General features: G+C 55.0%; 1 protein-coding gene across 13 annotated transcripts; it reads left to right on the forward strand.

Moving 5' to 3' along the window:
- The first annotated feature begins 288 nt into the window (after positions 1–288).
- Positions 289–26,257, forward strand: LHX6 (LIM homeobox 6). 13 transcript variants are annotated; one of them, XM_086325406.1, is made up of 11 exons: positions 289–579; positions 1,730–1,801; positions 2,194–2,376; positions 2,736–2,857; positions 11,652–11,872; positions 14,351–14,451; positions 14,669–14,764; positions 14,967–15,141; positions 15,317–15,417; positions 19,655–19,758; positions 24,040–26,257. In XM_086325406.1, the coding sequence occupies exons 1-11, from the start codon at positions 496–498 to the stop codon at positions 24,110–24,112; spliced, it is 1,332 nt and encodes a 443-aa protein (XP_086181532.1). In that variant the 5' UTR covers positions 289–495; the 3' UTR covers positions 24,113–26,257. The 13 variants fall into 13 exon arrangements, 11 of the variants coding, with proteins under 11 accessions (XP_086181532.1, XP_086181530.1, XP_086181529.1 ...); XR_015136374.1 differs by lacking the exon at positions 15,317–15,417 and having other exon boundaries at positions 359–579; positions 14,298–14,451; XM_086325404.1 differs by lacking the exon at positions 19,655–19,758 and having other exon boundaries at positions 359–579.
- Positions 26,258–26,606: the final 349 nt, after the last annotated feature.

The following is a 26,606-nucleotide window of genomic DNA, read 5'->3' on the forward strand; positions in this document are numbered from 1 at the left end:
TTTGCATGTCAGCGTGTCCCTCAGTCTCTCTGCCGGCGGTTCTGAGTTTCTGTGTGTCTGTCGGTCTGTGTGTGTGTCTCTGGGTCGCCGCCTCGCTGTGTGTGTCTCGCTCTCCCTTGGCGGGGAGGGGATTGGTCACGCATGACTCATCTTGAACCGAGCGGGGCTCCAGCGGCAGGGCGGCCGCAGCCGCAGCTGGAAGGGGAGGAGGACCAAGAGGAGGGAGAGGAGGAGGAGGAGGAGGAGGAGGAGGAGGGGGCGGGGGCCTCTCCAAGTTTGTCGGGACCTTCTTCCGAGGCAGCGGCGGCGGCAGCCAGGGAGGCCCGGGCTGCGCGCGGGCCGGGGGCGGGGGCTGGGGCCGAGCCCGGGGCGGCGGGGCGGGCGCCTCCGCTCTCCTCCTGCTCTTGGTTCAGCCTTTGCTCGCACTGCGGCCGTGGCCCCTCTCGGCACGGCTCTCCGAGCCGCGCGCCCGCCGAGCCCGCCGCTCCCCGGCCCATGTACTGGAAGCATGAGAACGCCGCTCCGGCGCTGCCCGAGGGCTGCCGGCTGCCGGCCGAGGGCGGCCCCGCCACCGACCAGGTGAGCGAGCTAGTGAGTGGGTGAGCCGCCCGGGCCGGGGTCGGATGGGGCCGGGACCCAGCCGGGCCGGGCCGGGCGACGGGCGGCCGCGGGGAGGAGGGGTGCGGGGGTGCGCCTGGGAGTGTGTGTCTGTGAGTGTGTGAGCGCGCGCGAGCACGAGGAGGGGGGTCGCGGAAAGCGGGAACACATTATGCAAATGTTGGAGGAATTTCTCAAAAAGCGATTTAGCAAAGACACAGGCGAATCAAGAGGAGGCGAGGCGGGTATTGTCCGTCTGAATAGGCGCTGATAGCGCCGATGCGCCGGGGGTTGTGCCGGCGCAACGCTGAGAATCGCGGCGCGGGGCTGGTCCCGGGAGCTCCGAGGGGCTGGAGGGTGCTCGTTCCTCTTCTTGGACGCCTCCCTTTTCTTTTCTGGGCCCTGTTTCGTCCCCGATCTCGCCCCCGTTTTGCTCTGGGTTTTCCTAGGACTGGCCCTCGGAAAGCGCCTGAATCCGCGTCAGCATCTCCGCATCAATTTCGCCGCGCGCGCGGGGCGGACGGGCTGATGCTCCCAGCGCTCAGGGTTTTATTTTCCTCAAGCGCCCCTCCCCAATCTCTTTTTTATTTTCTTTCTTTCTCTCTTTTCTCCTTTTTGCATTTTGCGCCGAGAGGAGGAGAAGGGAGCGAGGAAGGGGGGTGGGTGGAGGGAGAAAAAATTCGATTTTTAATTACTACCATTAAAAAATCAAATTTGCAATTCTTTGGGCGGCCTGATGGATCTCACTGATTGACAGTTGGAATTGACACTCTGGCTACCTCTTATCTTGGGCATTCACGACAATTTCTAATTGCAGGTAGTTTGTGTGTGTGCGCGTGTTTTTTTTCCCCCTCAGAGGCTTGGATTGCAAGGGAACTAAGCGATTACTTCAAGAGCCACGGGTTAAGTGCAGGGAGAGGGGGAGAGAGAGGGAAAAAATCCAATCCAAATTCAAATTGCTTCATTAGAGAGACACCGCTTTTGTGGGGAAGGGCTTTAAATGCCCACTACAAAGTTAGGACTCATTGTTCCGCGCCGGTTTATATAACAGGCGCGGGGAGGCGCTGGGCTCAGGCTGCGCGGAGCCAGTGCTGCAGCCGCCGCCGCTTGCGTTCCCTCCCCCCTCCCCCAGGTGATGGCCCAGCCAGGGTCCGGCTGCAAAGCGACCACCCGCTGCCTTGAAGGGACCGCGCCACCCGCCATGGTGAGTTCGTTCGGCCCTGCTTTCGGTCCCCGGTGCCCTGGCGGCCGGGCCCTGGGGAGCTGACGCGGCTTTCCGGCCCCGAACAGCTGTCCCGTGCGCTGGGGGACTGCCGCAGGGCGCAGTCTCTCTAATAGCCTCGGTTTTCTGGCCGGGAAGGCGAGCTTTGACCGCTCCTAGCACCTAGGACGCTCATGCTAAAAGTTGGAGCCGTCCTTTACTCTCCAGTAGGCCCTTCCATTCCTGTCCTGTAGCCCGTGGCTTGTCGTTTGGGGGGGGATTTCGTTGTCGGTTGGTTCGCTGAGGCCCGGGTCTGTCTCCGAGGCTGCAGCAACGTTGGGCACCCGACTCGGCCCGCAGCTCAGAGTGCGGCTTCTCCCTCTCCACTACGGCAGGCTCAGTCGGACGCTGAGGCCCTGGCCGGCGGTCTGGACAAGGACGAGGGCCGGGCCTCTCCCTGTACGCCCAGCACGCCTTCCGTCTGCTCACCTCCCTCTGCCGCCTCCTCCGTGCCGTCCGCCGGCAAGAACATATGCTCCAGTTGCGGCCTGGAGATCTTGGACCGCTATCTGCTCAAGGTGAGACAGGGGCGGGTTGTTGTGTGTGTGTTGGCAGGGTGTGGGTTGCGACCCTGAGGACTGCAGGGGGAGCCACGCCGGCGCCGGGTCCCCTCAATTCGAATCCTTGCTCAGCCCCGGGCAGACTCCGCGGCTTCGGGCAGATCTTTGCGTCTCTCTGCGCCCCCGGGTTCCCGTCTGAAAAATGGGCAGTTGATTTCTATTTCCCTGAGCTTCCATGTTACAGAAGAAAAGTGGGGGAAGTCACATGTTTCTTCAGAGCTCCGGCGCCTGTGTCTGCAAAGGGGGCTGGGGAGGCTGGAGCCGGGCGCGCGCAGAGGTCCTCGCTCAGCCGTCCCCCATCTCCGCCCCCTCCCCAGGTCAACAACCTCATCTGGCACGTGCGCTGCCTCGAGTGCTCCGTGTGTCGCACGTCGCTGAGGCAGCAGAACAGCTGCTACATCAAGAATAAGGAAATCTTCTGCAAGATGGACTACTTCAGGTAGGCTGCGGCCGTAGGGCCAGCAGTGTCGCCGGGGGGGCGCTCAGAGGCCGTTTGTCAGCTGCGCTCGGTCTCTGGCTCCGGAGGCCCCCGCGTTCCGAATGCCCCTGCGCGGCGCAGCGCAGGGGCCCAGCCCACCCGCTGTCAGCGCCAAGCACCAGGAGCTCCAGGCCGCTCGTCGGTGCCGGCAGGGGTTCGGGCCGGTGATCCGCCTCCGGTTGCTGAGGCCCACTCGGCTTTGGTCGCGTCTCTGGCTCCCTCTCGGTTCCTGCCTGAACCTCAGGCTCCGGTTCCGACTCCCAGCGCGTCGGTCGAGCTCCGAGGCCCCCGGCCCTGGGCTGTAAACCCTACTCCCACTCCAACAAAGCCGGCGTCTCTACCCGGCAGGACCCTGAGCTGGGCTCTAGACTCTTGTCCCGGCTCTGGTCCCGGCTCTTACCTCGGCTGGATTCAGGTCTGGTTCGGCCTTAAGCACTAGCCTCGCATGGGTCTCGGATCCGAACCCATATTCAAGCTCTCGATCTAACCCCTGACCTTGGTCTTCGGCTCCGCCTCAACTCAGACCCCGGCATCGCTCGAGTGTAGGATTTCTTGTCTGGGATCCTGCTTGCGCCCCGGGTGCCGGTTCCAGTCGCAGCTCCGTCGCCGTTTCTTCCCCAGCTTCAGCCTCTCCCGGGTCTAGGCTCTGACTTTGGCTGCCGGGACAGGAAGGGGGAGTGGGGCGCCGCAGTCAGGGTCCCCGAGTAGGATCACCCTGGGCTGCACCCTCCGCCCCGCGGTGCCGCGTCCGGCAGCTCTGGACAGCAGCCTAGCTGAACCTCCCGCCGCATCTCCGCCGCTTGCGCGCGCCTGGCTCCTCACCACGCGGCTCGGCCCTGCCCGGGTCATGGGGTCGAGGTCACGGTGAGGTCAGAGAAGCAGCGACTGCCGGCCCGATCCCTAGGGGAAGCGTGAAGCAGGCCTGAACTCGGGCCTATGGAGTCCAGAGAGAGTGGAGTGGAATTGGTTCCTGGGCAGGACGCCTGTTCCCAAGAGCTTTCTTAGGAAGTGGAGAAAGCTACTCTTCCTACAACCAGCAGCCCCCATCCCGCCGACATCCTTCCCATCCCTGCCCCGAGAGAGGTCACCGATGCAGCCTTCCTGGGAATACCCCAGCCCCAGAAAGATCTTCTAAGTCAGGTGATGCTATGTAAGGCAATGCCGCTTCCCCTACCCGCCCCCCGCCCCCCCCCCCACCCCCAGGGCTTTGAGTCTCTGGAAACTTGGAGAGAAAGGACCTTGAATCTAGGGGGAGGCTTGTAGTATTTGGGGCTCGGGTGCTCTAAGGACACCTTAGGAAGCCTGGTTGGAGAAACGGACTCTTCTCCATCGGTGCATGGGTGTGAGTGGAAGTGCAGCTAGGGTGTGCATGGGCAAGGGCGGCTCTACCAGGTGGCCTGGGACTCCAAGTGCCTGTCCGGATCTGTGCAGTGGCCTGGGTGAATGTGTCAACTGAGCAGGGCGAGGGGCGTGTGGATAGCGTGAGTATTCCTTTACAGCAAGCATTTGTCAGTTCATGTGTGAGTGGAGAGTGTGTGTCTCTGTGAATGCTGGGACCGTGTGTGTGTGTGTGTGTGTGTGTGTGTTGTGCAAGTTGGTCAGGACAAGCTTCCTTCTGGACTGGGGTCTCAAGGTGAGAGACTGAAATCCCATCATTCCCCACCCTTCCACACACCCCTCCTCTGAGGGGCATTTCTGCTTATGGCCTTAATCCAGGCACTGAGGGCTCAAGGGTGTGAAGTGACTGTGGATTTGTGGGTATGGGCTGCAGCCTGTGTGTATGTGAGGGCAGGGCTGTCATTGTGTGGTGTGTAACCAGAGTGTGACCTCTCCCCTCCACTGTCCTGACTCTTCGCTGGCCAGGGCAGGAAGTGGAGGTTAGGGTCCCTGCTCTAGGCCTGACTCCAGTTGGTAAAGAAACAAGCCAGCTGCCCTTTCAGGGCTCCTTGTGTTCATCAGTGGGCCAGGACAGCCTGGGTAAACCAGCTGGCCTCTTCCCGCAGAGTAAGGTAAGCCTGGCCTCCTCTCCTGGTTCTCCTGGTGGCAGCAGACCCGCCACCCTGTGAGCCACTTGCCCACGTGTCTGTGCTGCTTCTCCAGCCCCAGCTCATGCCCAAAGCTGGACCAAGCCTCCTTGGTTGATGTGCTTTCCTAGATCTTCAAGGATTAGCCAAAACTCAGATCCTGACCCTACTGTTCAAAGCCTCCATTCCCTTCCTTTCCACGGCAGTGGGATGAAGAATGAGATATCCAGCTATCATGGAGACACAGAGACCAGACTCCATGAGGCCAACCCTGAATCACTGTGTGACCTCGGGCAAATCACTGCATCTCTCTGCCCTCAGTGTCCTCCTACCAGGGTACCTCTCTGAGCTGCCAAGAAGGCCAGTGAAGGGAGGTAGGCTCAGCAGAGGCTCGCTAAAGGGTAGGTGCTATGAGAGTCACCACTGGCAGGGTGGCAGGGGCATCCCGCCCTGGTGGCATTTCCTCAGACAGCTTGGGGAGCAAGAATGGGGCTGGGCCATTTCTGGGCTGCAGGTTCTGGGCACTAATCCTTTTCTAGTGACAACAGCCCTCAAAGCAAAACTAAAACAGATTTTTTTGTTTAAAAAAAAAATAGAGTTAATAAAGGCTCACATTCCCTGGGATGAGAGAATTGTGGCTTTTCTGATCGTTTCTCCCCCAGCCAGGTCTCCCTGCAGGCATAACTCATCCCTGGCAGCCCCACCTGTAACAAAAATAATGAAACCCACAAAAAGGGAGAGAAAAAAGCAGGCAGAGCACCAGGCAGGGACTATTGTCTGCTCTGAGCAGCAGCCCAGGCTCTGGGTGGCTGCTGGAAGTGAGCTCTTCCTGGAGAGAGCGTGGTGGTGTGGAAGGCAGAGCCCTCTCTCTAGATTGGGGTTCAGGGAAGGGCCTAGCACTCAGATTCTCTGGCCCTCTGTTTCCTGAAACCCAAGATCAAGGGTCTGATGGGAAATGGGCTGGAGCACTCACCCCAAAGAGAGGCCAAGATTTCTGAACAGGATGCAGGGAGGGAGGAAGTGGCCAAGACCCCACTGGTAGCTTCTGAGGTCCTCTGACCTCTGGTCTTATTCCCCAGGGAAGGGCTTCCTCTCGGTTCTATCTGCTATCTTGCCCTTCCCTGAAACTGGTCTGTAGACTCCTCTTCTATCTTCTTTGGCAGAGCTGGTAGCACCGGGGGCTCAGGAAGCTAGATGTTAGGAAAGCACTCCAAGCTCGCAGGGGCAGGAGGCAGGTGGCTGTGCCTGGGTGGGGTAGAGTCTGGAGGGCCATTGCTGCTCCTGGCTTTGTTGGAAGGAATTGGCTTTCCACTGACTGCGTGCCCTCTCTGAGTTCACTGGACCTCTCTGCCTCAGTTTCTTCAACTCACCATCCAAACAGGGACCTCACCAGCCCTTGTGGCCTCAATCAGATTCCCACCTCCCCTCACTCCCTGAGTCCTAGCAGAAAAAAAAACTTTTTTCCACCAGGAAAATGTGTGATGCTTTTAACTTCTTCACTTTTTGGGTTAAGACCACTTTGCTTTCTATTTGCTTCCATGAAGTTGGGGAGGAGGAGTCCTGTGTGTGGGGGGGTGGAAAGATAGTGTTCCTTTCTGGGAGATTCATGTCTCAACAATAAAAACCCCAGACAGAGGACTTCTCTGGTGGTCCAAAGGCTAAGACTCCATGCTTCCAATGCAGGGGACCTGGGTTAGATCCCTGGTCAGAGAGCTAGATCCCCCATGCTGCAATTAAGAGCCAGTACAGTCAAATAAATAAATATTTTTTTAAAAAATAAACCAACCAGACAGCTTCCTCCCACCCACCGACCTGTGGCTGCTGCCCCCACATGGACTGATCTGCAGTGCCCCTCTGGCCCCTCCCCTCCTAAGTGTCATACCTATTGTAGACTGGGGGAGACAGTGTCCCAAGAGAATGGAGAATGCATCCCACCGTTGAGAGATTGGAAGAGGACAGGACCGAAGATGCTGTCTGGAGACTGTACAGAGCGCATCTCTAAGCTGGGAACTGTGTTAACCCTTTACATCTCCTTACTTTATCTCATTGAATCCTCCCATCCACCCTGTGAGTAGGTAATTGTCATAACCCCTACATTATAGAAGGGGAAGCTGAGGCCCTGAGTGGTGAGGTCACACAGCTAATAAGTGGCAGAACTTGGATAACCCTCAGGGCTGCCTGACTTACCATCCTTATGTCTAAATATTTGGCACTCTTCTGTAGCTGAGACACCTCAGCAACCTGCCGTCTGTGCAAGGTGGGGCCCATGGAATGGCAAAGACCACACCCACCCACCCCTGCTGGCCCTAAGACTCCCTACCTGGCTGGCTGGCTTCCCACAGGCAGTACCCTCTGTGCTCTGACTGACTGTCCCTGGGTGGGCCCTGGGAGTACTAGGGCAGGAGTGAACTCAGAGTCCCAGTGACTGGAGGTTCAGGTCACAAGGTCCTTAGCCCTCTTGTTTCCTGACCACTGGCATGGGCAGTAAAGGGTTAACGACCTCTTCTTGCGTTGATGGGGGTGGGGTTCAGAGAGTGCCAGGGGCTGGGCCTGGGAAGGGGGGCTGCCCACAATGGTTCCTGTCCCCCACTTGGCCCTAGTGACTTAGGGCAAGCCTGCCGGCTTCTCTTCCTCGTTTCCCCTTGAACCCAAGCTCCGACCACATACTCCAGCGGGGGAATCCCACCCCCTCCCCCGGACCCCGAGGGTCCCCGGGGAGGCTCAGAGCTGGGAAGCGGCCCCCCACCGCGGCTGAGAGCAGCCCAGTGGCCGCCAGCTGTTGGGGGACAGATGTTGGGGGAGCTGAGAGAGGCGTTCGGGGAGGGGCTTGGGCTGGGACCTCCGAGGAGTGGGGCGTTTTAACCTCTTAAATGCTGGTTCTGTTGTTTTCGGCTTCTTCTGTGGGTTTGCAAAGCAGGGAAGAAGCAGAAGGCATAGGACCATCCCCCCGCAACTTGTTTGCTTCATAGAATCTCTTCTCTAGGGCCCTCAAGTGATCGTCCCGAACGCAAAACAAGCGAACACTGGTTTTGAGTGTCAGCGCCTTGTCTCACTAGCTTCCTAACATTGGCCCTCCCACTCTGAGCTCCGGTTTCCAGAAAAGGGGTAGCTTAGCAATGGGGACAGGAGTCGTAGTGAAATTCCGATGGGCTCTTTCGTTGAGGCTCATTCACGTAACAAATAACTGCTGGGATCCTGCTCGGTATCCAGGAGAGACAGGCCGAGAGAGCTAGCTTGATTCCGTCCCTGGCGCACAGCTCCCTCCGCAAAGCCACGAATACCCAGATGTCTGCGTTCCCGGCTTCCGCGGAGAGAGGACAAGGCGGTGCGCGGCGCCCACTCCACTCCTTGCAGCAGCTGCCAGGCTGTGCTTCCTACCTCCGACACCTCTCCATTCCCAAAGCGCCTCTGTGTTTTGCGCCTTTGCCCCGTGGCATGCGCGGGGACCCAGGGAGGGGCGCGCACAAGGCAGGGGGAGGCGGACAGTGGCCTCGCCCCCTAATCCCTTTGGCGCTCCCTTCGCAGCTCCCGAACACCCCTTTCTTGAAGTTTCGTTGTCTCTGCCGCCGATTTCGCTGCTTCCGGAATTCGGCGGCTCGGGCCTAGCTGCCCGCCTGGGAAAGGAGCCTATCGGTTTGTCAGAGCCTGGATACGTAGCCTCCTGGTGCCCCTTGTTTACGCCACCTTCCCCGAGTAGGGGACACGCTTCAGGAGCCGCCCGAAACGCATCCCAAACTGCAAAATGACTCCCATCCCCATCCGAGGATCTAACCGGGAGGATGGTTTCATTGACTGGGCGGAGACACGACGCGCGCAGGGAGATCCTAGAGCAGGGGACAGGTCCCGGCATTTGGGGTGATACGAGATGGGAGATAACGTTGCTGAAAGGTCGCCTGCGGTTCCCGCCTCAGAACAAGGCGATGGGGCTCTGCGAGCGGCCAATGGAGGCGCAGAACGCGCCCGGCGTCGCGGACTCGTGGAGCGGGAAGACCAGGGATGCGCGAGGAGTCTTGGATGCATCCTGGCGGAAAACGACGAATCCCGCAGAGCCAAGCGCTAGGATCCAGGAATTTAAACTCCGGTTCTGCGCACCGATCCCGGAACACGGAAACCGCTGGCTGGAGACGCAATAGCTTCGCCTGCATCTCAAGGCCGGGACCTTCCTCTACCATCTCTTTCAGGATCTCTCTACCCGAGCCTGCGGAGGCCCCAGGCCCTGCGCGAGGGAGTTTCCTGGACCCAAGGCTTGGAGTGGGGATGCGACGCTGTCAAACCAGGCCCCTTTCCTGTTCATACCACCAGGTTTCAACTCTACGCATCTCCAGTCCCGCTGCTTCCGCAGGTTCTAGGGGATTTTTTGCACATCGGAAGGGACCTCAACCCGTGTTCCACACTCCGTGTCGTCTTGGACAAGTCACTTGTCCACCTTGAACGTGTGGTGGGTGTGCAAATTGGGTGTTAGAGTCCCCACTTCACATGGCTGCGGCGAGAGGGAGGCAAGAAAAAAGTTGCGGCCCGGAACCCTGGAGCGTAGCGAGGGTTCTGCACCCGGCTGGCCTTTCCTTCTTCTTCCTTTCAGAGGCCAGGAAGTTCTCCCAGTCTGGAGCCGGGCAGCGGAATTCGGAATCGGCCCCTCGACGGGAGCAGACTAAAATGGGCAAAACGATTTCCTCTCCTCTTTACTGAAGGACTGGAAACGGAGACCGCGGGCTGTGCTGGGGAAGCCGAATTTCCTGGGTGGGGAACCACTTCTGTCTGTTTGAGGGACGGTTGATTCGGCCAAGGCGCGCAAAACGGCCTGAGCGAACCCCGCGGCCGCCGACAGGGTCCCCTAGAGCCCCTTTTCCGAGAGAGCGGCATGGCACTGGAGGGACGCCTGTAGTCGGTGCTGGCCGAGGCCTCCGCTCCTCAGTTCAACCCGAGACCGTTTATTCAACCGGCAGTTGTTTGTGTTTGCCAAGGCAGGCGAGGCTGTAACCAGAGCGCATTTGCTGGGCTGGTTCCTGCGCGCTCTCAAGACGCTTCCAGTGCTCTTTTGGGTGGAAATGTGCCTCTGGGGACACAGAGGCAAATCTTCTAGATCCTTTCCCAGGAATGCCGGGGTGGAAGGGAGAGCCAAGAAACCCGACTTTTTGTAAGTCGATGTGTTCAGTGCTGAGAAGGTGGTGCTGGGAGCCATGGAACTAGGAGTGGGGAGGTCCGCGGGGGTGGGAAGAGGAAACAGTTTGTGCGAAAGCCTGGGGAGTGGGGAGTGCTTCAGAGGGGTCATAAGACCTGGGACCACGTTCCGTCGTGGCTGACTCAGGCTCATGCTTGGGTGTGGGGTGAGGGATCTTGAGGAAGGTTAAGGAGGAGATGAGCCAAGAGAGGATGTGGTCTGTTGAGCTCTGTCAACTCCAAGGATCTTGGACCAGATCCTGAGCGTAGAGTGGAGCCACCAGAGGATTTTAAGCTGGGTAGGGGACAGCATAAAGCATCCATGCTGGAAACTTCCCGGCAGCCACTGTGTGGAGGCTGAGTTGGCCAGGGTGTCGCTGGAAACAGGCGTAAAGATTGGCAGTGAGGGGTGCATGATGGGAGCAAGGCTTAGGAAAGCAGCGGTGGCAGTGGAGAGGAAGAGATGGGTCCCAGAGATACTTAGGAAAGGGAACCTACAGTGCCTGATGATTTGTTGGTTGCTGGGTTGAGGAGGAGGAGGGGTGGTTGATTTAGGTTTCTAAGCTTGAGGGGCTAGATGAGTGGGGTCATCATTCTCTGAAAAAGAGTGTGTACCAGAGGGCCGGTGCAGGGTCGCTGGGTGAGTCATCCACTTCAAGAAAAGACTTTCCCTGGTGCTCCGGGGCCGGGCCTTGGGCTGACTTCTGGGACAGGGTAAACAGACTCTGCTGCTTCCTAGAGGGGCTCCCAGTCCTGTGGCGGTGGAGGCAGCCACACCACAAAGTGGGAGGGCGAAGGGGAAGCGGCAGAATAGGGGAAAGCTTGAGAGAGAGTGAGGCATTTGATCTGGGCTTTTCTCTCTTGTTCAAGTGACACAGGGCTCCGGAGTCTGAGACTAGCTCCTTACTGAATAGACTGCAAAGCACTAAACCAATAGCACTAACCATTGCTGTTGTCACCTAGTTCAGCTCAGGGCAAGAAAATGAGAACTCAGAGAAGCTAAACACTGTGTCCAGGGTCACAGAGCCAGTAAGTGCATACCTGTCTATGCTTTCAAGAAACTCTCAAATTTCTCTACAGCTGGGTTACAGTTTATTCTTCTCAAGAGTCAGACTGGCTAGGGCTTCTCTCCTTGCAAGCTGTGTGACCTTGTGCCAATTACTTTACCTCTCTGGTCCCCATTTTCCTCATTTGCAAAATGAAGATTAATTGGGACAATCAACAAAAAACACTTAGAATCTTGCTGGGCAAGTGGTAAGTGCTCATAAATTTGACAAGTTATTGCTATTATTATATTTCCCCTATATTTTATTAAGCAAAGTAATGTCATATACAAATTAAGTGATCATGGTAGAATATTTGAAAAACTCAGAAAAGCACCAAGAAGAAAGTAAGAAACCACCCACCAGCTCACCTTCCAGGTGGGACTTGGCTGCAGGGGATGGTGAATCCAGACAAAGGGAAATGCACAAGTGAAGTCCCTCGGGAACCGGGTGTGGCAGAGACTCAGGGGTTTGGATGGCTGGTCTGAGCCTCACCATCCCTTTCCTCTCCTCCCTCTCCGTGTGCCACAGCCGATTCGGGACCAAGTGCGCTCGGTGCGGCCGACAGATCTACGCCAGCGACTGGGTCCGGCGGGCACGCGGCAATGCCTACCACCTGGCCTGTTTTGCCTGCTTCTCATGCAAGCGCCAGCTATCCACAGGGGAGGAGTTTGGCCTGGTCGAGGAGAAGGTGCTCTGCCGTATTCACTACGACACCATGATCGAGAACCTCAAGAGGGCTGCGGAGAACGGTACTCAACCCGCCCCTACCCCTCCCCACCCCCAGCCCTCTCTGACCCCCACGCCACCTCAGCACCCCAGGGACTGCTTGCAATTCTCTAGATCCAGGCGCCCCCCTTATCACCTGGGAGCAGCATGGGGGTGGGGCTGTGCATGGACTTTGCGCTTCTGGCTCCACCATTTGTTTGCTAGTCTGAAGTAACACTGCTGGTCTTTGCAAATTGTGTTTCCTACTCTGTAAAATGGGGCTAACAATAAGACACCTCAGAGATAGATGAGGCTGATGTTCGGAAAAGCCAAGAGGCACTCAATGGCCCTAGCAATGACTCTCATCACCAGCAGCCTACTCTGCCTTTGGATAGCTCTGGGTGGCCTGGAGGTTCATCCCCTCTCCTTTGCGAACCAGGCTTGGGCCAGTCGTCCAGAGATGATGCGACCCTCTCCTCCCAACTCCCACCCCAGCAGGTACAAGCCAGAGGTTTGGGCATGGGGTTTTCATTCTGGGCTGTAAGGAGAAAGGCCTTTGAGTCTAGAGACCGGAACTTCAGTTTTGCTTCTGGCAGGTTGTGCTGACCTACAAATTTGCCTTTTATCTCTGGGTCTCACTCTCCCTAGTGGGAAAAAGGTTATTGGACTAGTGAAAGTAAAAGTCTCTCAGTTGTGTTCGACTCTTTGCGAATCCATGGATAGTCCATGGAATTCTCCAGGCCAGAATACTGGAGTGGTTAGCCTTTCCCTTTTCCAGGGGATCTTGGACTAGGAAGACCCCTAAATCTCTTCTGACTTTGATACTGAGATTTCCGAAGACACTTAGACTCAGGGACAGGACCCAGGTCTTCCCGGGTTTGTGGGGGCTAAGTCTGCCCCATCCCCAGTGCCTCTCAGGAAGTATGGACCATACTGCCTCAGTCTCTAGTCAGAGGACTAGTTAGGAATCCCCAGAGTGCTGTTGGCCATGGCCACAGCACCAGTCAGTCGCTCAGTCATGTCTTACTCTGAGACTACATGGACTATAGCCCACCAAGCTTGGTTATCCAAGGAATTTTCCAGGCAAGAATACTGGAGTAGATTGCCATTTCCTACTCTAGGGGATCTTCCTGACCGAGGGGTCGAACCCTTTGGCAGGTGTATTCCTTACCACTGCGCCACCTGGGAAGCCTTGGCCACAGCAGGGCCGTCACTTTCTCCTGCCAGGATCAGGGCTGAGTGGGTGTGGGTGGGGAGCAAGTGAAGCTGGGGTGCTCTGAATTTACCTGCAAGCAAACTGGGCAAGTCAGTTGTGGAGCTGGGGTGGAAGTCCAGAAGTCAGCGTTTCCCCCACACCAGGAGCCATCAGTCACTCCAGGTTCCTTCCATATCTGGACCAAACAGGACCCGATAGCCACAGCCTTGCCAGTTACACTCCGCTCTCATAGCCAGACCTGACTCCAGACTCCTATCATGCAGGGAACCTGAAGGCTTATGACCTCAGATCTCCTTTACTGACCAGCCCTCAGTTTTGGCTACTGCTTTACTTGTAAAACTTAAACACACACATGTCCATTATAGAAAACTTAGAAAGGATGGTAAGCAAAAAGAAGAAAATAAAGACCACTCCAAATGCCACCACCCCAAATTTTAGTGTATATCTTCCCAGATTGTATTCTATGTATGTATGTTGGAGTGTTTGTTTTGTTCTTTTAGCACACTTTTTCCTAATTAAAAAATTATGAATAGTGGTGGAGTTTCTGGAGATTTTAATTTTCTTCTTTGTGCTTATCTGATTTCTGAGTTATTGATAAGGATCATATATTAGCTTTGCATTCAGAAAAATGAGATATTAAAAGAATATATTTAGTGTGATTAAAAAAGTAATGTTAAGTGGAAAGAGAATAACACATACTCCAGTTAACAAAATTAAACCTTAGAAAAGGTGATGACATGTGATTGTTGGAAAAACTTCAGAAGCTGCAGAAACATTGAGTCTTCATAATTGCACTCCCTCTTCCTAAGCCTTTGGTGTATATCCTTCCAACCTTTTGCTTCCATCCTTTTTTTAAAAAAACAAAATTAGGATCACAGTTCTGTAACCTGCCTGTTTCCCATCTCCATCAGTCTTTGGTTTCCTCAGTATGTCAAGGAGGGAGACCAAACTGGGATGCTAGAGTCAGCTAGCTTTCAGAATACTAGTCGAAAGGTCCAGAGCTGGGACTTTCTTCTTTCTGAACCTCAGTATCTTCCGCTGTAACACGAGGATAATGTCATCAATCCTCAGGGTTGTGAGAAGTACAGGGCACCCCCAAAGAGAAGCGTCTGGCACTGATCAGATGCTCAGAAGTAGAAGCCCCTTCCCCAAAGACTGAGTTCAGGGGCTTAGGACCCTGGGATTCCCGCTCCCAGCCAACTCCGCTCCAGACACTTCCAGGGACCAGCTCCCCCCACCCCCGTCCTTTCCAGGCTGCCACTAGAAGAGATGGGGACGCGTGGTCAGCCACTTCTGTCGCCCCCAGGGAACGGCCTCACGCTGGAGGGGGCAGTGCCCTCGGAACAGGACAGTCAGCCCAAGCCGGCTAAGCGCGCCCGGACGTCGTTCACCGCCGAGCAGTTGCAGGTACCCGGGCTGGCCGCGAGTGGCCGGGTGTGGGCGGGGCCTCGAAGTGGGCGGGGCTGATAGGGCCTCCTGACTCCTCCCCTCTGCCCGACCCGCGGGTGGCGGGGAGGGGCTGTAGCTGCCTGGGGGCGTGGCCTCCGGGCCGGAGCCTCTGATTGGGCCGGGGCCTTGGCGACCTCGGGGGGCTCGTGCCTCACAGCCCCGCGGCGCCTGGCAGGTTATGCAGGCGCAGTTCGCGCAGGACAACAACCCCGACGCGCAGACGCTGCAGAAGCTTGCGGACATGACGGGCCTCAGCCGAAGGGTCATCCAGGTGGGGCCGGGGTGGGCGGGGCCTTCGGGTCTGGGGCGGGGCCTGGGGGCGGGCCCTCGAGCGCGTAGCCGGGCTGCGGGTCCGCGGGGGCACACGTGGCCGCCCTTCCTCAGGTGGCCACAAGGCAGTCCCGCCTGGGGTCCCGCAGCGGCGCGTCCAGCCCTTTTCCGCGAGGCTGAGGCTGCTGAGGCTGTCGTTCCAGGTGTGGTTTCAAAACTGCCGAGCGCGTCATAAAAAGCACACACCGCAGCATCCAGTGCCGCCCTCTGGGGCGCCGCCGTCCCGCCTCCCCTCCGCCCTGTCCGACGACATCCACTACTCCCCGTTCAGCAGCCCCGAGCGGGCTCGCATGGTCACCCTGCACGGCTACATAGAGAGTAAGTGACCGCGACACCTCGGTCGCCCGGCCTGTGGGAGAGCGGGTACAGACGAGCGCTCGTGGGTGGCGGAGGCGTGGGGAGGCCTTGCTAAGCCTCGTGAGTGCAGCTGAGGGTTCCTCAGTCACTCGGACCTAGAGGTGGGGGAGAGGAGTTAAGTTCCCCAATTCTGCAGCAGTGGAGCTGGACTCTTCCGTAGAGGCAAGCCATTCAAAACGTACTCTTTCAACACCCACTCTGTGCCAGAGCCTGAGGACCAGGAAAAGAACAAGAAGGGTAAAGTCCCTTCCCTGGGGGAGCCTGAGTTCTGGTGGGAGAGGCAGGAAACAACACCAGATAGATGAGCCGTTTGGTTTTCGTTGTGGTGATTCCGGTAGTCAGGATTCTGGATGGGAGTGTGTCGAGATGTCACCTCTCCTCCGGCTGAGACCAGAAGGATGGTAGGAATGAGTGAGACACAAGGAGAGGGGAAATAGGAATGCAGGCAGCAGAGGAACCAAGTGTAGGCAGAAAGCGCCCTGGCATGTGTGCGTTTGGGTCACAGAAGAGAGCCAGGGTGACAGGAGTACCCACAGCTGAGGCCGAGGGCAAAACACCTGACTGACTTCCTTGAACCTGTTTCCTCATCTGTACACTGGGACATTAATGATGCTACCTCACAGGGTGGTGATCCACTGTGTTCAGTAAGTATTTTTTGAGTGCTTTCTGTGCCCTAAGCACTGGGATGCCTTTGTGCTAAGTCTCATCAGTTGTGTCCAACTCTTTGCAACCCCGTGGACTGTATTCTGCCAGGCTCCTCTGTCCATGGGAATTCTCCAGGCAAGAATATTGGATTGGGTTGCTATTTCCTTTTCCTGACCCAGTGATCAAACCCACATGTCTTGTGTCTCCTGCATTGGCAGCTGGGTTCTTTACTCCTAGCTCCACCTGGGGAACCCCAAGCACTGGGATACAACAGACCAAAGCCTGTGCGCTCCTGAGGCTCAGGTGGCAGGATGGGGAGGAGGGGAGACAATAAACAAATAAAGGAGGGAGGGGGGGTGTCAGTGGGGACTGAGCACTGTGGGCGAGGGGTGGCAGGTCATGGTGGAGTGATCAAAGAGTGGAAATCTGGGGGAGAGACAGAGCGAGTAGCCTTGTGCATGTCTGGAGGATGGGCATTTAGTGAGTTTGCTATTGAATGGGTGCTTATCACAGATTTTCTTTCCCTTTGAGGTTGTTTCTATTGCTTGTTTCCTCAAAGCTGGACATGACCAGAAAAATAGGTGGCGACAGCATACCCACAAACTCAAACCCTCTCTTCTCTGGGTTCAAGTAAAAGAGAAAGAGAAGGGAGATCAGAGAGGGCACAGCTGTGTCCCGAGTCCCTGCCATGTGCCAGGCACTATCTCGACAGATGTTTCTAAACATCACTGTTCTATTGCACAGATGAGGAAACCAATGGTCCACAGTAAGTTAGTGGGAGCCAGGATTCTTTAATGATGAAATGTGGGCTTTAGTGTCATACTGTGGGGCTTCAGAGCCAACCTCTGTCACTTACAAGCTGTGAGACATTGGGCAAATGTTAGCTTATCCTAGAATACCAGTTTCCTCATCTGTAAAAATGAAGACAATAAGAATCCAATCTCTTTTTTAAAAAGGAGAATACCTATTTTAAAGCAGTATTGTGAGCATCAGATGAGATCACTGACTTAATGTCTTCAGTATTTATTAAGTCTGGAAAAGTATTAGCTGCTCTTGTGATGGTAGTGGTGGTTCTGGTTTGCAGAGCTGCAAATGCAGAATCCTGCCTACTGCACCAGGCTGCCAGTTGGAAGTGGCAGTGTCTGCCAGTGTCTCTTTGTTCTGTTCCATTTCTGAACCATCTGCTCAGTAGGAGGGACTCTTTTCCTCCTTTCTTTTCTAAACAATTGACGTGTTCAAGCTGCAGAGAGCTCATTGACTATCTAGTTCATCTGTTAAAGGTGCCAAGCACCAGGGGCTCTCTAGGTACTAGGAGTCTGGGCCACCAGCCAACGTTTGCTGTGAAGTTGGAAATGGATCTAGGTGACCCCATGGAGAGTGGGGCCATGGTCTCCAGAGCTATGTCAGGATTCTGTCCACATAGATTGTTGGCCAAGCCTAGGGACACCTAGAGAAAGGACTGAAATGCCCTTTCCTTTTCCCCTCAAGGTGAACCCAGCTTGGGGCAGGAGGCGTCAAGGGTGTTTGAACGTGCTGCCTCCTGTTGCGTGACTGAAGGTCCCCTTAGAAATTTTCTTTGCCATTCACTGAATTCACAGGTTCCTGAGTTTCCCAGAGCCTTCAAGCTTGGGCTTCCCTTGTAGCTCAGTTGGTAAAGAATCTGCCTGCAGTGCAGGAGACCCAGGTTGGATCCCTGGATTGGGAAGATCCCCTGGAGAAGGAAATGGCAACCCACTCCAGTATCCTTGCCTGGAAAATCTCATGGACAGAGGAGCCTGGTGGGCTGCAGACCATGGGGTCGCAGAGATTCGGGCATGACTGAGCAACTAACACTTACTTCAAGCTTGGAATCTCATAAAAAAGCTTTGGAACTAGACTCCAGAAATGCATACATATGCACAGAGTTCTCCACATAATCTTAGGCTGTTCATGGGCCCTCAGAACACCCCATATTAAGAATTCCTCCATCTTCTCCAGATGAGGGAACTGTAGCTCAAAAAGGCACAGTGACTTGCCCTGTCACATATTAATTGCAGGTCTCTGTACAGGGCTCCTTCCCCTGCAACCAAAGAGGACAAAGTTCAGAGAAGAGTGAGGCCATAGGCTTCACTGTAGTGGCAAAGAGGTGGAAGCATGAGACATTTGGGTCAGACCAAGGATGGCCTTACCCCTCACTGTTTTAATATTGGAATAGGGTAGAGATTCATCCAGCAAAATCTTAAAGAGTACCTACTAGATGCCGTGCCTTATTCTAGGTCCTGGAAATCCACAAAGACTAGAATCTAGAAACAATCAAAAATTCCTGCCCTCATTAGAGGCTGCAGTCTAGCTGGCAAAGACGGATAACATCAAATAAACAATAAAAATATACAGTCAGTCAGATGATGGTAAGTGCTAAGGAGAAAAAATAAAGCTGAGAAGACAGGCAGGGAGGGTAGGGGGTAGGTATTGGTGTTGGGTGGCAGTTGTGAATAGGGTGGTCAGGGAGAGCATCCTAGAGAAGGTGATGTATGAGTACAGAGTCCTCTAGGGGAGGGGGGTAAAGCCCTGGTGATACCTGGGAGATAAGAAGGTACAACACACCAAGGAAGGACTCGAATGGATGGGGTAGAGCCTTGAATATAGGAATGTACAGCCTTGAATGTATATATTCATTTCTTTTTCTCTCTTCTTAAAACTTCTAAACTATAATATAGTTGATTTACAATGTGTTAATTTCTGCTGTACAGCAAAATGATTCTATTCTATATATATACATACATATATATATATATATATATATATATATACACATTCTTCTTTAATATTATTTCCCATTATGGTTTGTCAGAGAATGTTGAATATAGTTCCCTGTGCTAGCTATACAGCAGGACCTTGTTTATCCCTTCTGTATGTAACAGTTTGCGTCTGCTAACCCCAAATTCCCACTCCATTCCTCTCCTACCTCCCTGCTTGGCAACCACAAATCTTTTCTCTGTATCGGCGAGTCTGTTTCTGTTTCATAAAAGTTCATTTGTGTCGTATTTTAGATTCCACACATAAGTGATATCATATGGTGTTTGTCTTTCTCTTTCTGACTTGACTTATTATAAGGATCTCTAGGTCTATTCTTGTTGCTGCAAATGGCATTATTTCCTTCCTTTTTATGGCTGAGTAGTATCCCATCACATATATGTACCACGTTTTCTTTATCCATTCATCTGTCGATGGGCATTTAGGTTGACTTGGCTATTGTGAACATAGGGGATGTACACATTCATTTATGAGTGTTTATCAGTGAGTTAGATAGTTATTATCAACTATGCTTCCCAGGTGGCACAGTTGGTAAAGAATCTATCTGCTAATGCAGGAGACACAAGAGATGCAGGTTCGATCCCTGGGTCAGGAAGATTCTCCCAGAGAAGGAAATGGCAGCTCCAGTATTCTTGCCTGGAAAATTCCATGGAGAGAGAAGCCTTATGAGCTATAGTCCGTGGGGTCACAAAAAGTAGGACACAACTGAGCACACACACAACAGACAGTTATCACACATAGCTTCATTGCTCATAGACTTTCAGGGACTTCCCTGATGGTCCAGTGGCTAGGACTCTGCACTTCCATTGCAGAGGGCACGGGTTTGATCCGTGGTCAGGGAACTAAGATCCCAGAAGCCAAAAGACTTTCACATAGGGTATTGCAACCAACCCTACTGAAATTTTGCCCAGGGCCACCCCACTGGTAAGTGGTAGAGGTGAAAATGGCCCCAGGGCTCCAGCCTATCGAGCCCAGGGCTGGTGGGATGCTGCATGGAGACTGGGCGATGGGCTCCAAGGCATCCTCTCATCCACAGGTCAGGTACAGTGTGGGCAGGCGCACTGCCGGCTGCCTTACACCGCGCCCCCAGTCCACCTCAAAGCCGATATGGATGGACCACTCTCCAACCGGGGGGAGAAGGTAAATGGAGCCCGGTTGGGTGGGGTGGGTCAGAGCCCCCCCCGCCAGGATTGGGTTTCTGGCAAGATTCTCGTCGCTGAGCAGGCACCCTCAGCCCGGCACACTCAGGCCCCCCTGAGCCCCACCACGCAGTCCCTTGATCTGGTGCCAGTGTGTTCGGAGTGTACGGCCAGCCCCCTGGTGGCTCCCCACCACGGCTGGCCTTCTCTTTTTCAAATTTACGGATTTGGTTACTTCGCTCAAACGTTGCGGCTCTGAGCAGGGCTTATATCACACACCACCCTGCCTCCCACCATGTCACGGGTTCCTCCTCCTGCGAGTGAATAACCTGAGCTGGTGGGGCCCAGGGACAGCAGGCCAGCCAGTGGCCCTTGGTCAACTGGTAAGGCCTCCTTTGTGGAACCCGATCTCTGGTTGTCTCAAGCAGTAGGACTGGACGCCCAGAAGGGTGCTTGGATGTCACCCAGTCCAGTGGCTTGAAAGCTCTGTTCTTAAGCCCGGGAACCCACTTGTTTGCGCTTTCTCATAACGAAGAATGGAGATGAAACGAGGTCAGTGGGGAGCCACTCTGGATGAAACTGCAGAGGGAGTAGAGCCCCCACCTCCCACTCAGCTCCAGGACAGCTCGCAGTGAGCCTTGAAAGCCACTGCTCTCAGACAATCCCTTCTTTTAGAAAATGAGGCCCAGGTAGCTCAAGGTCACAGAGCCGGAATGAGAACTTGTACCTTTACTCGTTCACAAAATCAGTTCTTCAACCGTCATACTATGTACAGATTGTTCCCAGGAGCCCCAAGTCAGTTGCCAGGAGCACAGAGATGAAGGAAATGTAGTTCCTGCCGTCGAGGAGGCCAACAGTTAGGACACAAGTGTGATTCAACTGTGATGCTGGGGCCAGGGGAGCTGGGAGTGGGGGCTCAGGAGAAACACACAAAGGCTTCCTGGAGGAAGGCACGCCTGAGCCTCAGGGTTTGGCAGGGAAGGCATGAGCCGCCAGGGCTCTCAGGGAACCCAGAGTGATTCAGATCTGCTGGCACATGAGCCTGGGAGGAATAAGAGTGAGCGGTGGAGCCCTCAGGTTGCCAGGTAGAGGTGCGTGGACCATGGTGGGCGCTGGAGGTCTCTTTTAGAAGTATCACTGTAGTGGTCCTTGGAGAGGCAGGGAGCCCCAGGAGTCAGAGGATGTGCTGGGTTTGAGGAGAAACAGGGCCAGGCCTGAACGCAGTCTTCTATGCCTCAGCATCATTTGGGCAGCTCCTAGAGAGGCAGATTCCCCAGCCTCGCCTCTGGGGAGCTGCGGTGGGCCCCAGGGACCCACGGGTGTCATACCCAGCCCCAGTGATTCTGGCAGGCAGCCAGGAGTGGGACTACCTTTCCAGGACAGCCCCTCTTACTCCACCTCCTGATTAAGCACCTACCTGTGGGGCTGGGCTGAGGGCTGGGCACCGTGGGGAAAGTAGATGATGCAGAGGTACAGCCAGCCACTAGGACCAGTAGGTTTATAAGTAAATGGTAGTACGTATGCAGTCTCAAATTCTGGAGACCCCAGTGGTGGGTGACCCCACCCCATCCCCTTTGAGACTGTCATACTCACAGGAAGGGCTGCCTTGGGTAAACAGCTTCTTTGTTCATGGCAGGTGCTTTACATATGTTGTCTGATGCCCCTGATCACACTGTGGATATGAGGATGGCATCCTCATGGTAAAGATAAGGCAACATGGCTCAGAGAGGTGACCCGACCTGTCCAGGGATGCAGCTAGCCCCTCAGATCTGAAGTCCACCTGGTTCAGTAACCATGTGCTTCTGAGCCGCACTTTACAGTCTGCACAGTGCTCTTTTTGACCTCACCCTTCACAGCCTCTCTGGGATGATGACTGTGGTTGACTCCATCTCATCCCTGCAGACATGGGCTCAGCCAGAGCAGCAGCTCGCCCAGAGACACACAGCAAGTGTGGGTACAGCTGGCCTTGATCCTGGGGCTAGCTGCCCCCCGGCCTGCAGGAGAGCATTCATCCTGTCCCACCCTGCAGCGAGCTGGCATGGTCCCTGTCCTCAGGGTGGCTTAGAGCAGGAGGTGGGCAGCTACAGCCCTGGGCAGTTGAGGATAAGGGATGAACGTGAATCTTCGAGGACCCAGAAGACAGAATGGCCAGCTCTAGGGGAGAGGCAGGGGACGTGAGGAATCCCTGCCAAGGCACAGAGGTTTGGAAGAACCTTGAAGGACAGCAGGGGGCTTAGTGTGGCTGGGGCCCAGGGAAGTGGAGGAGGAGCCAACAGGGGGTCACATAATGAGGGCCCTGTGCCTTCAAGCAAAGGGCCTGGACGTTATCTGGGGTCAGAGGGGATCTTTGGAAGGAATTAACTCTGGGCTCAGCACTTGGAGATGAGCCCTTGTCTCCTGGTTTCTCAGCTAAGCCTGTGGTTATGTCTGGTTCAGCCTGAAGGATGAACCAGTCTAGGGGTCTGGCAGCTTTTGGCTGGGGAAGGTTTCTGGCCCCTGGGATTGGCTGCCGAGCCAGAGTTCTCTCTTGCTGGCCCAGAGCCCCAACTTCACATCCAGCAACTCTACAGAAAAACATTTCCCCCTCTTCATGACCTTCCGCCCTCTCACTGTCAGACCTTCCTGCCAGCTCCCAGGAACCTTCTCTGTCCACATCTTGCCAAACCCCTGGGGTCTGGTAGACTGTGTGTGTCCAGGCAGTGCAGAACCTTGTGGGCTTTCTTCCAAATCCCTCTGGGCCTGATCCAGCCTGGCGAGGAGGAGATTCAGGGCCCCCTGGGGCAGCCCCCCCAAACCCACTGATCAAGACCAGCACTGGCCTGGCCCAGAGACCAGTGCTCTGAGCACTGGGGTAGTATCCTGTGCCTCTGTCGTGTTGTCATTGGACTGCTCATCCCTGTGAGTTTCCAGTACCAACATTTCTTCCCGGTCATGGCCCCTGATCCCACAGTTTAGAGCTTGGAAAGTTCTTAAAAATCAGAGGCTGGCCATCATTGCTCAGGTGGAGAGACAGCAGCTCATGGACAGGCAGGGTCATCCCTCTGGAGAGAGCTTCTATTAGAAAGAGCCCAAAGCCAGGTAGACAACTCAGAGGCTAGAGGAGAGCACAGTCTAAGGTGGGGGTGAGCTCCAGAGTCGGGCAGACCAAACAGCTCGGCCACCTTCTCACTTTGGGACTTGGGAACACGGTTTCTCTGAGCCTCAGTTCCTTCATCCACAAAATGGGGATAATAGTTCCTACCATGCAAGGTTGTTGCTGAAAGCAAACGCAATTATATATGTACAGGGCCTGGCGTGATGCCCGGCGCGCAGGAAGTGCTCCGTGTGTGTTGGTTATTATTACAATGACTCTTACGGCGAGGATCACCATTGCTTTCTTCCATCTCTTCCTCCTGGAAACTGACCTGGGCCGTTAACATTCTTGATCAAAAAATGGAACAGCCATATGGCCATGCCCACTGGATGTCCCCGGCCCACTTGAAATCTCCTCCTGGCACTGGACTGTCAAAAGGCACATCCCATTGGCCAGACAGCCAATAATCCTTGAGCTGAACCTTCGGGACTGTGTTGGCGGCAGTGCGAGGTCAGCCAGGCATCTTAGGTGGGAGACGGAGAGGAAGCAGTCGGTCCCTGACCACCCTCTGTGTGTCAGGCACCTGGCGTGTCTCAGCCACCTGCCTCTCCAAGGGCTTGGACGCATGAAGGGCTTGGCCCATTGCCTGGTACTTGGTAAGCGCCACTGGTAACTTTCAAGGTGGCTTGGAGAGGAAGAGGCAGTGGGTCTAACCAGCAGAGCTTATTCTAGCGCCAGGCTGGGGTTGCCCTGCTGGGTCCACCTCTTTTGGGCCGGGTGATCCCAGGCTCTTTGATTTTCACCTCTCTGGCCCCAGTGCCTCCCCTGTAAAAAGGAGATGGTATCAGGGCACCCTGGTGGGGTTAAGGCCAGGCTCTGTGAAATCACACCCGTGTGCACTATACCCAGTGCCAGGGAGTGTGCCCAGGAGGTGCTAGCTGCTGTTCTTGAATCTTCCTGATTCCTCCCCATTCTGAAAGAGAGAGAGGGAAAGAGGTGTGCTCATCCCTGTTTGACAGATGAGGAAACAGGTTCAGAGAGGTGAAGTGAGTTGCCCAAGGCTGCACAGCAAGCAAGTGACTGAGCCAGGATTTGAACTCAGATGTGGGCCCTGGGTCCCCCTCCTTCTCTAGGCCTTTGAGGACCTCTGGGGGGCTGCCAGGCGGTGCCGACCCTGGCTCAGCCCCCTCCCACACCCTCCTCTTGCAGGTCATCCTTTTTCAGTACTGACACTGCCGGCACTTCCGCATCTGTCCATGGGCGACCTGCAGCTGTCCCTTAGCCGCTGAAACCCGGAGTCTGAGCTGCTGCCAAGGATCACCCGCTCCGCATCCACCCCTCGTCTGCCATCCTGCCTGCCGCCAGCTGGGCCCCTGGGCCTGGCCTCCCTGTCTCCTGCTGAGAACCAGAACCCACCAGGAGCACTGCGGAGCCCTCCTCCAGGAAAGCAGAGCTCCCTGATACTTGGAGCCAGGGTGAAAACAACAGCCCACGTTTCCCATTTAGACAGGAGTCGTCCTCTTCAACTTAAGCTGATCACAATAGCAAAAGGCCAAATTGAGTTGCGCGACGCCAACAGCCTTCCAATTTACAGGTTTTCTTTCCTCCTGTGTTGGCCTTTACTACTTCCTTGGAATCATCTCCAAATTCTAAATAGTCAACAACCCCCAGTGTTATCCGCTCTGTTGCTTTTGTCTGGAAAACTCTACAGTGTTTGTGGGATGTCCCCAAAGGAAAGCTTATGTTCTAATTTTATCATTTCCATCTGTCTGGTTATGTCAAGTTAGTTCAGAGAGAGAAGAGACACTGACCAACCCTGAGAGGCCCAACAGGGCAAAGATGGAGGCCTGCCCAGACCAAGAGGCAGCGGGATAGGGAGGGGGTGGGGGGAACAAAGACCCCCATTAGTTTGGAGGCCCAGGTGAAGGAGTCGGCATGTTGGGCTGGGAGGGGCACGAGCCATTTTAAGGAGAAGAAAGAGGAAGCTCAGGGTGTGTGTGCCAGGGGCCCCACTTTCCCCCAGTTATCCAGCATATGTGCGGAGGCATGGCAGAGGTGGGTTTTGATCTGTACGGTGACATTTCTCAATGTCTGGACAGGTTACACTTGGGGATGCTTCTTGGCTACTTGTTAACTCCCGATGGGTGGGGCTGCTTGGGCCACATCTTTTTTTTTTGCAAGGAGGGGGCATCTCCTGAAGGGACTGGGGAATGGAGCCCAGGGAAAGGGCAGTCAGAACATTCATTCTGGACCCATCTCTGCATAGAAAGAGAGTCCTGATGCTGAGTGAGTGTGCCAAGCCCAGGGTTCTAGCTGGCACTTCTGGGCTTCTCCATCAACCCTGCCCAGAGCCAGCCCTGTCTACTCCTGAGAAGGTGGACCAGACAGCTGTGGTCACACCCACCCTGTCCCGCTACTCTTCCCCTCCTCCCAAAACAAAAGGGCTCATGCTACACAAGATCATGGTTTATGTTTTCAGGGGATGCTCATTTGTCCCAAGCTTATCCTGTAATCTTAGAATTACTTTGTGTCCTGATGCATTTCCCACTAGAGGCTGCTAGTCATCCTTCCGGCTTTGGTTCACCTGGTATGTTGCTTTGGGAAGAAGACTCTAGGACAGGGAAAGCAAGTTCATGGTACACAGGTATCTGCTGTCCCTGGTTTCACCCGTGGCAGACATCGACAATCAGTTGCAGCACTATCTCGCTGAGTCTGGATAAGGGTTCGGAATCCAAATGCTTGAAGTTGGCGCTTAAGATGAAAACTTATATGCCATTCTCGTTCTGGGATCTGGAGGAGGGCTGGGCCCGGGTGTAGCCCCTGAAGGGAACCTGTTTCTTTTCGCTTTCAAAGACAGTTCCAGCTGACTCAGGGCAAAGAGAAGGCACCCCTCTGAATGTAGTTGGTGCAGCTTAGTTCAGAACTCACCTAGTGAATAATGTGTGCTTAGCCCTGTGCTCAGAGCTGACGTTACCAGGAGCAGCTGGGCCCAATCCCTGGTGACTGGGGAGCTCTAATCTTTCCTTTGATTTCTGCTCCCAGTGATCCCAGTCCCAAGCACCATCATGTGGTGAGTGGCCAGCCGAGTCCTGCCCAGGGTCACCTAGTACCCACTCTGCCTTGAGCCTCCCCCCAGGGTCTGTTCCTTGCGTGGATCACGTGGTTGTAGCATGTTTCGGTTCAGACATGTCTCCACTAGCCTGATAGAGCAGCCTGAGAACCTACAGGCCATCAGGACTATTTATTTAAATCAAAGCAAAAGGGGGAAACACACACACACACATACACACACGGAAAAAAAAAAAAATTGTAAGCACTTTTTTGTAAAACCAATGTCTGTTTTGTTACACACCTTTCATGTTGTGCTTTGTAAATGTCTTTTTTGTGTAATAAATAAAGTTAATGCAAGTAGAAGTGCTGGCACTGACCTCCAGAGCACAACAGGATTCCATTTCTTTCCTGTTCTCTGGTGAAGGGCTCAGGCTCAGGCCTGGCCCCCAGAGTGGCAGGGCTGCTAGACAGTGAAACCCCTTCCAGCTAGGAGGCTGAGCAGAGTAAAGGCATCATGGTGGGTTTCTTCTCTAGTCTGTGCTGTGCCGGAAATCAGACTGGCTGGTGTCCCACCTCACTCCCGACCACACTCTGCTGGGGACCGTGCTGACCTTGCAGGCTCAGAAAAGGGCCCGGGAGAAGCTCTCAGTCAGGCAAATGCTGTAGACGGATCCCTCCCCACGTGCTGTCTGGACTTGGGGAGGGGGGCACTTGAGCTTTATCTT

This window comes from Bos grunniens, chromosome 11 (assembly GCF_055505025.1).
Source record: "Bos grunniens cultivar Pamir isolate PY7600 chromosome 11, Bosgru_T2T1.0, whole genome shotgun sequence".
In the NCBI taxonomy this organism is placed as follows: domain Eukaryota; kingdom Metazoa; phylum Chordata; class Mammalia; order Artiodactyla; family Bovidae; genus Bos; species Bos grunniens.